Source organism: Venturia canescens, chromosome 8, assembly GCF_019457755.1.
Source record: "Venturia canescens isolate UGA chromosome 8, ASM1945775v1, whole genome shotgun sequence".
Taxonomy (NCBI): domain Eukaryota; kingdom Metazoa; phylum Arthropoda; class Insecta; order Hymenoptera; family Ichneumonidae; genus Venturia; species Venturia canescens.
In genome coordinates this window covers 15,439,990-15,452,696 of record NC_057428.1, presented here as the reverse complement: position 1 = coordinate 15,452,696, position 12,707 = coordinate 15,439,990, and the positions used below count along the sequence as shown (strand labels likewise).

The following is a 12,707-nucleotide window of genomic DNA, read 5'->3' as shown; positions in this document are numbered from 1 at the left end:
AATGAGGACTAGAGCTTTGGTCCAGAGCCTGTACAGTTAACACCTCACATTCATTTTCGACTGAAAAAAAAAACTGAATAATTCATGAAGAGCCTCATATCCTTGAAACAGGTTCGATTGCTTTTCTTTTTTTTCTTTCAACTAGTTATTTAACTGTGTGTTGGACCCACAATGTTTTCAAAAGAAACTACTTAAAATATTATTCCTTTCTAAAAACTCTGTAATTTTCGATCGAATGATTATTTCTTCAATGCTGAACCGATTAAATAACCGGAATCTTTTATTAAACGATAAATGTTAGTCTGCCAATAATGAGCCATTGATTATCGCCTCTATAAAGATGAAATAAAAATTGAATTGTACCATGAAAACGAAAAAAAAACTTGTTTTATGACTTTTATTTCATTATTACCCCTGTGAAATAACATTCTAAAGACAACAACAACAATGATGAATAATCGATGATGAAAAAAGGGATTGGAAAAACACTCGTCCATCTTAGTATATTTAATTTATTTTTTATATATACCATAAAAGCTAGACAAATAGTATGTGCTATAGACGAATTAGACCAATATAATTCATGTATTTATATATATTTAAATATATATATATAAATAAAATAATTCATCGGTTCAACGAAACGTCTCTCGATTTATTTTCCAAATATCGTTTAATTATAAACTAATTTTTAAATGTATACGCTCAAATACAATACAAATAGTGTATAATTAATAAATTCGTCGTGTGTGTATAAGTGTGTGTAAGAAGCCAATATAGATGAATTTCGTTTGTAAAATAGACGAAAAAAATGTATGTCTCGTATTCAAAATACCAATTAACAATAAGTTTTCTCATTTTTTTTCTTTCATTCGTTTTACTTTGTTCTGTCCTCCCGAGCCCACAATTTTACTTTTTTTTTCCTTCAAGGTCCTTTCATTTTATATTTTTTTGTTTGTTATTTTTTTTTCGTTTAATACTGATTATAATAAAACTTTGCGTTCAGTCTTTCTGTTGCCCGGTAATTTATCAAAATTACGAATAGGACGAGTAGAATTAGTCATAATATCACACACCAATTTCGGAAAATAATCCATGAATTTTCGTCTCTCCGTATGTTTTTCCTCTTTTTGTACGTATGAAAAAAAATCTTACAAATTCAAATGCTTCCGTAACTAATAAAAATGCTCGACTTTGGATACGTGCGGCACACCGTATCTAAATAATTCATTACAACTATATTTATTACGAATTACTTATGAATGAATTTTTCTAACAAAGCTATATTCGCGCTGGTTATTCTGTTGACAATAACAAAAGAAACTGGTCCTACGAGCTATACGCACGTTATAAAAAGAAATGAAAAGTCTTGTTTCTGTCTTTATTATTTCTCTCGTTCGATTGTCTCATCAAGGTTTTTTCAAAATTTGCAATTTATGTGGCTTTAAATATTTCTTCGAATAAGAATGAAACAAAAAGTTTGATTTAAGTGAAAACTGAATTGACGAAATGATAAAATTTACTTCAGAAAGCCAATTGAAGTGAATGAGATGTCATTTAAAAAAAAAACTGTAAAAACGGTGAATATTCGATCGAGAGTGAAATCGCGCGCAGTTTGCCATCGAGACAAACTCGAGAAGCAGAAAGGATCGATATATGAGAGTTCACTGACACCGCGGCAACTTCATTATTGACAAGCCTACGTCACAGAGAGACTCCCACCTTGAACACCGACCACGTAATGGACTCGATAAATTATTACGTACGTTAGAATTACGTGCGCTCAATTTATAAACCAAAATCAATGTTCGAGGATGTTTTATGCCTCAATTGATTAATCAATTTACGGCTGTGTGTGTGTGTGTGTGTGTGTGTTTATGTATTGTATAGGCTTTTAGATGATTTTTTCGTAATCATTCGTCACGTTACTGAGTCATAATAATTATTTAATCGCTAAAACGTGTTCCACAGGTGTGTTATATCTATATATAGATATAATTATATAACTCGATAATGCATTTAATTAGGTACACCTCCGGCTTGGCCGATTCAACAATCAGCGTTACGGAGAAGCGGTAAGCCATATATAATTTCAATAATTTTTAGTGATTTATCGAAAGATGCAAGCGTCTGACACATTTTTCATTATTTATTTTCTTTTTCACAAGCAATTACGAGAGGTTTAACGGCGAAACTTCAGTTTCGTTTGTGGCCTTTCGTCTCCAATGAGAATGTAATGAATCTACGATATTTTGAATCATTGTAGGCAAAAATAGCTCGTTGTTTCTCAACTTTTAAGATCAACATGTAAGATCGATATCAAAGAGGAATGATGTTTTTTTTTCAAACGTTTATCTTCAAACTAATTATTCAAAGATCTTTCGGAATGTTGAGTTGTTTCCGTAAGTATATATGAATTGAAAATGCAATAGCTGGTTTTGTATAATGGTTTTTCAGATTTAAAAAAAAATAATGATTCGTTGATAATCGTCAATAAAAAAAAAATAGCAAAAAGTTATCAGTTCGTTTGTCTGTTTTGTGTTTCTTTTTTTCTTCTTTTCTATCAATGCTGAATGTCTTCATTGTATTTTGGCATTAAGTGGCAGTTGAAATTTAACGTTTATTTTTTCAACGTTTGCTCGTTGCATTATTATCATTCCTCTTTCTTTGTCTTTTTTAATCTTTCTTCTTTTCTAGCTGTACATTCAATATATAGATATATGTATATATATTTATGCATAATGTATCGAGCACAATAATGACAAAAAAGAAAGAAATGCGCGATCAAACGTTGACATTGTAGAATCAAGTTTTTCTTTCATCCTTCTTCAGGTTATCGTAATCATTTTTTTGATTTCTAAAATCTTTGTTCGAATCAAAAATGCAAGATGGACAGTAATATCATAATATGATTATGAAATAGTGTCTCCTAATCGTTGGTTGATCAGTGCGCTGTAGTTTCGCTGCAAAAGAATTAGATTTTCGTGTGTTTTTTTATTTCCGTTAGCTGCTCATATTCGTTTTATATAATGATAAAAATGATATTGTTGGTTAAAAATATTATGCACGATAAGTAAAGAGAAAGAGAGAGAGAGAGAGAGAGAGAGAGAGAGAGAGAGAGAGAGAGAGCAAGAAAGAATGAGAGAAAGATTGACAAGGAAAATAAAAATGCATTAATCATTGTAAACATTTGTTTAAAATATATGCGACACAAAGTGCAAAATTGCCAAGCAAATAATACATGAAAAAATAATTACAAAAACTACTTTAGTTAAATTATATTGTTAATAATAATGATAATATTGAATAATAGAGAATAGGCGACGGATGCGGCATATTCAGCGAAAAAATACACATCGATAACAAATCACTTGATCATCACGTTGACGCGTTTTCAAATATTTTTATCATTAGAGAAGTTCTCGATTTTTCGCAACTGGCGTCAAAAGTTGTAAAAACTTTGGGCATAAGCGCAAGTGAAGTGAGATATGAGAAAAATAAACAAAACCCTTATTATATCATTCCGAATTCGTATTTGCTTTCTTTGTCTTTTTTCGTACATACATCTGAGCTGAGATTCGGTGGTTCAAAAGGTCCAAGTTTTCTATTAGATAATCATTTAAATATAGTACTATATTTTACGAACAATATAAATCCATGTTGAATATGTTGATGAGAAACATCGAAATCGACTGACTTAGAACAAATCTGTTATCGCGATTTTCATTTTCTTTTCTTTGTATGGTAATATTGAGAATTTTACGTTATTTTAACGCTACGTAAACTTTACAACGTTGGAAACAACAGAATAAATCGCTCATCAATCATCGTTAGTTATAATTGCTAGATAAATAATTGTCACTCTTAACTAAACTATATATGCTGGACTTCTTACGTAGATTCTTGCTTTTTTGAACGTTACATTGACGAATATATAGTTTCATATATATTTATTTGTTTTATAATTGTTGTTTTTTTTTCTTTTTTATTAATTTTTAGTATAGCGTATTCATACTATATGAAAAAATGCAATTTCATGTCTTTTTCTTAAATCCTTTCTTTGTTTCGTTTAAAGCTGACCAATCATCGGCGTTATCTCGTTGGTACGATCGAGACGAAACTCCCGAGAGATTCACCGATGCGTTGTTTTTTTTATTAGCTCTTTCTCTCCTGCATTTATTTTACTTTCTTTCAATATACATTTATATATATATTTTCCCCTTGTATATATATATATATAAAATTTGTTTTCATTCATTTTCTATCTTAGCCCGAATCGCTGATCCGCTCTCACTCTCATTTCGTTTGTTATTTCACTCTTAGCAGAACGTTGCTGGCATTAGTTACATCGACGGACAGATACGACATGCTAAGACACATCTATTTGCTTTTCTCATTCTCCGATTCTTTCTTTTCTGTTTTTGTCATTTTTGTTTTTTTTTTTTTTTTTTTACTTTCGATCACAGCTCCCCGATCACCAAATCATCTTTCTCAATTTTGTATTCTGAAGAATGTAAATTCGAGTAATTAGGACGTGACGGTTAGTAAATCGTCGATTTTTAATGCTATTCCTTAGTCATTTAAATATTAATGTATTATAAAAAAAAAAAATCACATGTGTTTTATCGTGATTAATGAGACGGTTGAAAATTAAACGAAACATCGAACGACATAATAATTGCTCTTGCAGCTTTTCATCGATTGAAAATAAAGAGAAAAATTGAAAATAAATATGCGGCGGTACATGAGCGACACCGAATTTGCGGAAAAGCTTTGCGAATAGTGATTTTAAAAATTTTCTACCCATCGAGATTTCGTGGCTAAACTTTGTGCAGAAAATTGGCACTTTCTCAATATTTTTTTTGCATTTTTTTTTTTATCTCTTTTTGAGCATTTGATGCATCAATAATTTTTTGTTTTTTTGTTTGTTTGTTAAAAAGTATTTAGAAAAACTATTGTAGAGGGCTCGTATCGAGTGGCAATTTGTAGAAATTTGTGGGAATTTTCGTTTCTTAATACAAGAGAGCGTCATTATTTTTTTGGCAATCGTTACCAAGCTTTTTTCGTAAGTTTCTTATTTCACAATGTTTGCGAATCGATATGAGCCGAGGCAACAACAATCTCGACACCGATTAATTATTAAATATGAAAGGTACACAGATTTTTGCCGTGGCACTCGAAACAGCTCGTGTGTGTGTGTGTGTGTGTGTCTGTGTGTTGTGAAACGAGAAAAACCACACGCAAAAGAAAAAAATAAGGAAAACAATATTGTTGAGAGAACGAGAGAAAAGAAAAAGTCAACTAAAAAGAAAATTGTTTGTGTGTCAATGAGACAGTTGTGACATATTTAAACGCAGTGTGGTGTATTTGCTGTTACGGCTCTTTACAAGAGAACGTAAAAGCGTGCACTTTAGGCGCGAGAATTGCAAACGACACAGTTATTCAGTCAGTGACAGAGAAATTTAGCTGATTGATTGTTTTTTTTATTTTTTTTTTTTATGTTTTGCTTTTGTTTAGCTGTGTTTTTTGATGTTTTAAAGCTTACACAGTCTCGTATTCACGGCGGATCGATCGAGCCAAGCAGCACGCGAAGATTACACCAATCAGCTGAAAGAAACGGTCGTTTTACCATTATTTGAACTCAAACATTCCTTTTGATGATCCTCAATCGATATTGATAATTTGATAACAAAAAAATCAATCCAGTTTCGACTCCAATGAGCCATTTCGAAAAATTTGATTCCTAGAGTTTCAAGTTTTTCCAATCGTCGATTATATCTATTCTATAAACAAATGGGTTTACCTGCACAAGAGCAATTCCAATACCAACAGCACCAAGTATAACCGCTTTATCCTCAATGGTATTTTTCAATTTTGCCATGCAGCCGTCGTTGCTGACACGAATACCGTTGTAGTCGCATTGTTCGTTGGCAGGAATCTCGGTGCAACAAGTAGCGGGGAGATTGGGTTCTTTGTACTGGGAGACCCACCAGTCTGATGAGCTATTGATGCCACAGCATTGGAGCTGGATGAAGGAAAAAATGAAAATCGTGTTAGATTATAAAACCCCTAACAGAAAAATGCTCCCTCGAACATCGAATGTGTGTCTCAATAACACCATTTTATTTGTTGTACTAAATATGAAAATAATTTGCAAGCCTTGATGTACTTAAAGGAACGTAAAGTCGATGAAAATTATATAGGGAAACGAGGTCGTGAAAAAGAGTGGCAATAAAGTGAATATCGAATGGCATACAACCGAGTATGAAATATAATTCCCAAGTCAAAAGATCGTCGACGTAACAACACTGAGTTGGAGAAACCTCGAGTAGCTTGATATGCACGATGAGACGACCTTGGAATGAATAAATGATGCGGAGGCTTTTATAAGCACCATTCGTCCAATATACAGAGTATTTTTCATCCATAAACATTCAATCAACAAAATCGTTTCTCGTGACGAACCAACGAAGAAATTCCTAACGGTAAAATGTTGTTGTTGCTCTGAAATACGCAAATGAGGGGTGCACCAACGTATTTCGGAGAAAAGCTCGTGGATGCGGAACTGCACATGGACATGCGATAATCGTTATCGTCACGCGACGAATAGTGCGGCTCCTTTTTTCTCCCCCTCGGTGGAACCTCGCCAAAGGGAAGCGTTGAAAACCCCCGTCAATGTTATCGTCCCCCCGATCGCGAAACCAGCCAATTCCTCGTGGTCTAGACAACTTTTTCACTTTTCCATTATTATTTTTGTCTCCCTCTATAATTTTTATGCAGTTCGAGATCGAATCAGATAAAAATAAACACTCCATGCGAGAACACCAATGCGAGAAAAATAATCGAAGTTTAACGAAATCGAACAAAACCTTCGTGCCATTTTTTCCTATTTCTCCAGCGATCTTAATTGGAGGATGAAAAATAATGATGAGGCAATAAAAGTTGATCGAGGTGGAGACGTCTTTCTGTTTTTTCTTCTTTTTTTTTATATCAAGATAAGAGTCACACCCTTTGGGGGAAAAAAAAAAACAATTTAATATGCGAGGGAGCTCGAAACCTTCACGTGCAAACGATATGACAGGAGTTTGTTCACCGGAAGTCGCGTATGTTTTTCTCCCTCTGACCATTTTGTTCTCTTCTCCATACGCGTACGTCGTGTCCCCCCGTCCAAGTAGAGAGAGTGCAGGGACTCGTGTCGGATATTGATTTACAATACGAGACGTGCACACGTACGCAGGAGACCGGCACATATAGAGCAGCGAGAGAATAAAGAACGTCGAAACAGTTGTCCCTTTAAGGGTCTCGTCGAGCCGAACGCGATTCCCCACTGCAATCGCTCGTGGCATCGTCATCGTCACTTCTGGGCTTCTTAAAATTCACGCACACATCTCCGTCGATCTCGTACACAGACTTCCCTTCCGGAAGTGAAAATCAGCGGGGAACGACTCGATACACTCGTGAGCTCGCAGTCGAACCGATCGAGCCTATTTATTGCCCAATGAATAATCATCAACGCCAGCGCAGAAAGTAATTATAAACGTTAATTACGCCTGATCGAATATTCGAGGATTGGAAAGCCTGCAAAAAACTTCACGTTTGCAAATGAACTCGAGACCAGAAATTATACATTCATGGACTAATCATTTATCATTCGATTATAAACTTCTCCCCCCCCCATTCTCCCTCGCGAACGCTTCGATTTTTCATTAGAAATGTTTGAAAGCACTTCATTTGATCATTTGATCCTAAAACCAATGAATTTGTTTTTTTCTCTTCTCATTTCATATCGAATAAAAATCCTCCTCACGTTCCTTTTCATATTTCTCGTGTTTCAAGTGTACTCACGTCGTGTTGCATTATATCCCAGGACCTCTGGACATCCGGATCGGTCTTGTACAAGGGCATCGTGGCGTTCATACGGTTCTGAAGCATTCGGCCGACCTCTGCACGCATCATGTAGCCGGAAATACCAGCACCGAGCTCCAGAGCAAAGATCAGTAGGAGGAGTACCGAGAACTGTTTAAGGGCACAAATGAAGTCAATTAAAATGAATTAATCGCAGTAATTTGACAAGGTGATGGGAATTGTTGAATAAAATCGCAATTAAAAGTCGAGCTGCTCAAGTGATTTTCTCCAAATTTGTAATTCCAACATTTTTTTTCTCAAATGAAATGATTTTCTATAAAAAGCTACTGACGACTATTTTTCTTGTCACCTGTGACTTAACGAACGTTGAATTACGCAAATTTTCTGCTTGTACATTTTCATTTTTTCCTCATTCGCGAGAAATTTTACTGCACCCGAGCGTCGCTTCCATTATCATTCGAACGCCATAAATATTCATTGGAGGAATCAAGTTTTTTGAGGGATAACGAGACAGGATTTTAAAAAAATGGGAGAAAAATAAAAACCCACCGTTATAATCATGCAGTGATTTTCCTTGACGGCACCGCAACATCCGAAGAACGACACCAGGAAGACTATGATACCTACGATGATCATAAGTACCGGTGCAGCGAAAAACCAATTGTCCACAAAGTTACTGTATCCATTGTAAAGGCCGAGGATCACTCCACCCACTGATATGAACACGATACCAGTTATCTAGGGAAATTAATCAACAAATTTATTGCGTTAATCAAGGATCCTCATTAAGGGGATTTTATCACAGCTTAAAACGACATTGATCCTTGCAATATGTTTTCCCAAGCCCGACGGCGGGGTCGAAAGCGACTTCAAACTTGGTCTTGGCCAAAAAATTTCCTCGATTTTCTTCCCCACAACGAACGGAATTGCGAGCGGTGAAATTTAATAAGGGACACTCGACGTGAAGAAAAATTTTGAAAAAATGCACAAAAACAGGTTTTTTACCGAAAATATTGGGGACGCTCGCAACCTCGTTCCAGGGGTCAAGAGTTTAATGTATTTTGAACGTGCAGTCCCAACAACGAGTAACTTTCCATCGAAATTTACATTAAGAAACTCGACATTGATTTTCGATAGTAAATAATAATAAAAAAATTGTTAACCGTTTACGAAATAAAATTTACGAATATTCGATCATAATTTCGTGCCAAATAAAAAAGATTTTTTGTAATATTTAGTTTTCTAGAAGTTTGTATACTTTATTTGGCGAATGTAAAGAAAAAAAAAAAAAAAAAAAAAGTAAGCATTTACGTCCACGAAACTCGTGACGATATATAAATCGATCCGGGTCGCTGTCCAAGAGCTTGGAAGCTATCCGAGGGGAAGCGTTTCTTTCTTTTATCGTAATGCGTGAAAAAGGGGTAAATTTGTTTTAATTTTGTACGATAAACGTAGAATTTCGTCAGTCGGAGATTTCGATAAATAACTGAGATTATGTGTTCACTTCTGCGTTTGTTTTATCATTTAACGTGAGATACTTCCATAAAAATTGACAGAATAATGTAAACACAAAAAAAAGTTGGAAAAGGCGACGTCCGCTGTCATCATTTTTGCGCTCCGATACGAAGGTGCGGCTTAAGAAGATAAAGCATAAATGAGCATGTAAAAAAACAGCGTAATCGTAGTCTCCTCGCCTCCTCAGAGTATCCTACGCGCTTTCGTATGTTCGTTCTTTGCAATTTATCGCCCCCTCGGGCACGGCAACGAATGAGAACATTTTTATCTTCTACTGGACGAGAAAATGTTCAAGCATTTTTTTATCGGTATAGGAAAAATTCTGTGACGTTCGAAGAACGCTGAATAATCCGAGGACGTAATGAGCGAGATGTCAGCGATGATTAATATATTACGAGAAGAAAATCTGATCAGCTTCTGACGAGAGAAAATAAAATAAATCGCTGTGTTGTGATTGTTCATTTATTTATTCAAACTATTAGTAATTAGAAAATCGATGCTCGAGGGTACTTGGAAAAACTGAATTATTATGAAATTCAAATGAGATTGCTAAGGACGGAAATTTGAAGTATGCGTCGTAAAGTCTGGCGGGGGCGCTTCGCCTAATAGGTACGTGGACCCCGTAACTAAAATAACTTCTGTTCTCGTTTTTACGTGTATATACAAAGGTGTATAGATATATTTCGTAGCTGCGAGTTTCCCGTTCGCCCCCCGTTTTTTCCCCCTCATTGTACCGTTGGAGTTTATCGAGCGACCTAGCTCCGTCTCTCTCATTCGCTTTCCACGTCTTGCCGAGGCTAACACATACACGCAAGTACTTTCTCCTCCACATACAAGAAGTTTGAGCTGTCGGACAGCGCTGCACGATTTTCTCCGCCCTGACGACGCCACCAATAACGTTCTTCCCTCTTTTCTATTTTATCATTGTCTCTCTTCACTGCTTTCGATATTCCGAGGTGTTGCTATACACAAACGTACGGACACTCACCAAATACTGTGCCAAACGAGTTGTAACGTTCTACAGATTGGGCCTACACCTCGTGTATACGTGCGTCGAAAACAAAGACAAGACTACCCCCCTCCACCTTTCCTAAACTATAGTTTACGCTCGACCAACACACAACGGATATCACCGACAATGTATTTACGCGGGGCTAAAAAATAAAAACAAAACCTTCGACACTTTAGCCAATTTCTCGTTTTATTAAACGAGGACGTCGCAACCTCGAGCTTCATTTTTCATGTTATTTCACCCTGAGAATCAATTCTATCGGCTCTAGACACCCCCAACGTCGCGAAAGCGAAATGCTCTATCTCGACACAATTCTCGATGGGGCAATCAAAAAATCGACTGAAGTGACAGGCCCCTCATCATGAATTGTGCAATTTTTATAAGATTCTGCTCAAACAATTCATAGAGGAAAGATTTTTAAGGTTTTTTAATTTATTTCAATTGAGTTACAAAAAAAATAAGAAGTTAAGAAAATATTTGATGCAACGAGCGCCTCCGTTCGCCTCTTATCACACATGACGTGCACAAAGTAATAATTTCTAATCAATTGTATATACTTACGGCGAATATGAGGTTGAAAAGGAACAGGAGATATTTGACGCATGCCATACCGCCGGACACCATTTTCGCTGCGATATGTTATTTATTTAACGACACAAAAACTTGAAGACAGGCGGTTACGGCGAGTTAGCAACACTTATTTAAAAATCCACGTCTCGAGGGGCGATCGATGCACGGTGTATTATTATTTTTTGTTTAAATGATTTTTCGTTCGTAACACGATTTATCCGGGTCGTTCGACACTGCAAAAATTCTCGAGGGTTGCTCAACCGCGACCAGACGCTGAATGACACCGCCGATTGTACTCGGCGTTTCCCTTTCTTTCTCAAAGATCCTTTCACGATAAGCTCTCTCACCGGGGGAGGGAGCGTCGTCAATCGCGAATAGGTTATAAAATCGACGATTATTGGTAGATAATTCCACTGTAAACGACACGGAACTTTCACGTTTCTTTGTTTTCAATTACGAATATTATTTTCGTTAAGATATTCGAACGGTTCAAGCGTAACGTGACGTTTAGAACTGATATTTTTTTGTTTTCGACGGAGAGATCGTCACGAGTGTCCGCGCGCTTCAAAGGTCCGAACTCGAGTGCCGGAACACAGGATATTTTTGTTGTGGCGTATTGTTGCTGTGCTGTGCCAGCGCGCGCACATGAATCCCGGCGCGCCTCGAACGCCCCCCGCCTCCGCCAAACCGCCAAACCCGCTTCCTTACGACGCCATATTTCAGCAGCGCTGTTGCATCTCGAGAGTTGATGCACTCTTATCTTTATCGTAAATGTTTATTGTTAACTTTTAGAGCAATTTGAATGCCACCTGGAAGCTTTGCAAGCAAAAAAATAGAATATTTCAATCTCTGGTACGGGGACACGTGTTTTTCGATTGTCAAAAATAAAAGGAAATGTTGTGACCATGCATATTTTGGAAATATATTCGTTATTATATATGCGGTTGTGGTGATTGGAAAAAAACTGAGAAATGTTTTTGCCACAATTGTGCAGCCGATAGTCAATTTTCGACTAGTGACGTGCAATAATTGATAGGAAAACGTAGCATTGAAGCTAGTACTGAACGAACATAACCTCGAAAGAATTGAAAATCGATTCGTAATCTTGCTGAGCAACTTCAAGTAGTGCCGCACAGATGGCTCTGTGCGAGCAATTAAAATTGATATACGAAAGGTCGATAACATTCGTAAAATCCCGAGACGCACAAAAATTCAGACGAGACGATGAATAATATTTTTTGTAAGATCATTGCACGGCTTGAGCCTTACGGCCGTTTGGCCGGCATGATTAATTCGATTGTGACGACCTCGCGTGGGCAGTTTACGATTCATGCACTGACCCCTTCACTATATTCGTCTCTTTTTCTCTCAATGAGCATTGAAAACCTTCGTTAACGCAATTTAGAGTTCGCTTTATCTAAGTCATAAACTGCGCTGACACAAATACACCGTATCAAATTATAATTCGATAAGACAAATTGTAATTAATTGATAAATTAATTTTTAATATGGGGAAATTCAGATAAAAAGCATTTTGACCGTTGACGTAGTCAAACATTTATACGCGATGCTTAAGGTAGGTCTTTTTTCCGATCGATAATGACGTAGGTCGAATAAGTAGCACGAACGAGCTTTCTATCACAGCAATAGAACGCAAAAAGCTTCGTCGTCACTACATACACAACCCCAAAGTAATATTATAAGGGGTAGGATTTCTACTGTAAGACGATATACGATGCGTTTC

At 36.3% G+C, this 12,707-nt stretch overlaps 1 protein-coding gene across 1 annotated transcript; it reads right to left on the bottom strand.

Annotated features, from left to right (window-relative positions):
- Positions 1-634: 634 nt before the first annotated feature.
- On the bottom strand, positions 635-11,563 carry LOC122415345 (CD63 antigen-like). Its single transcript, XM_043427402.1, has 6 exons — positions 10,955-11,563; positions 8,416-8,604; positions 7,846-8,016; positions 5,804-6,025; positions 5,546-5,607; positions 635-2,963 (listed from the first exon to the last, which is right to left on the bottom strand). Exons 1-6 carry the CDS (start codon positions 11,015-11,017, stop codon positions 2,945-2,947), a joined length of 726 nt encoding a protein of 241 aa, XP_043283337.1. The 5' UTR covers positions 11,018-11,563; the 3' UTR covers positions 635-2,944.
- Positions 11,564-12,707: the final 1,144 nt, after the last annotated feature.

Bases quoted from the DNA above. Each gene is read 5' to 3' on its own strand.
- LOC122415345 (XM_043427402.1), bottom strand. From the start codon at position 11,017: ATGGTGTCCGGCGGTATGGCATGCGTCAAATATCTCCTGTTCCTTTTC. The intron at 8,605-10,954 runs GTAAGTATATAC...TAATTTCCCTAG, and splicing joins TTTTCAACCTCATATTCGCC to ATAACTGGTATCGTGTTCAT. The intron at 8,017-8,415 runs GTGGGTTTTTAT...GCCCTTAAACAG, and splicing joins ATCACTGCATGATTATAACG to TTCTCGGTACTCCTCCTACT.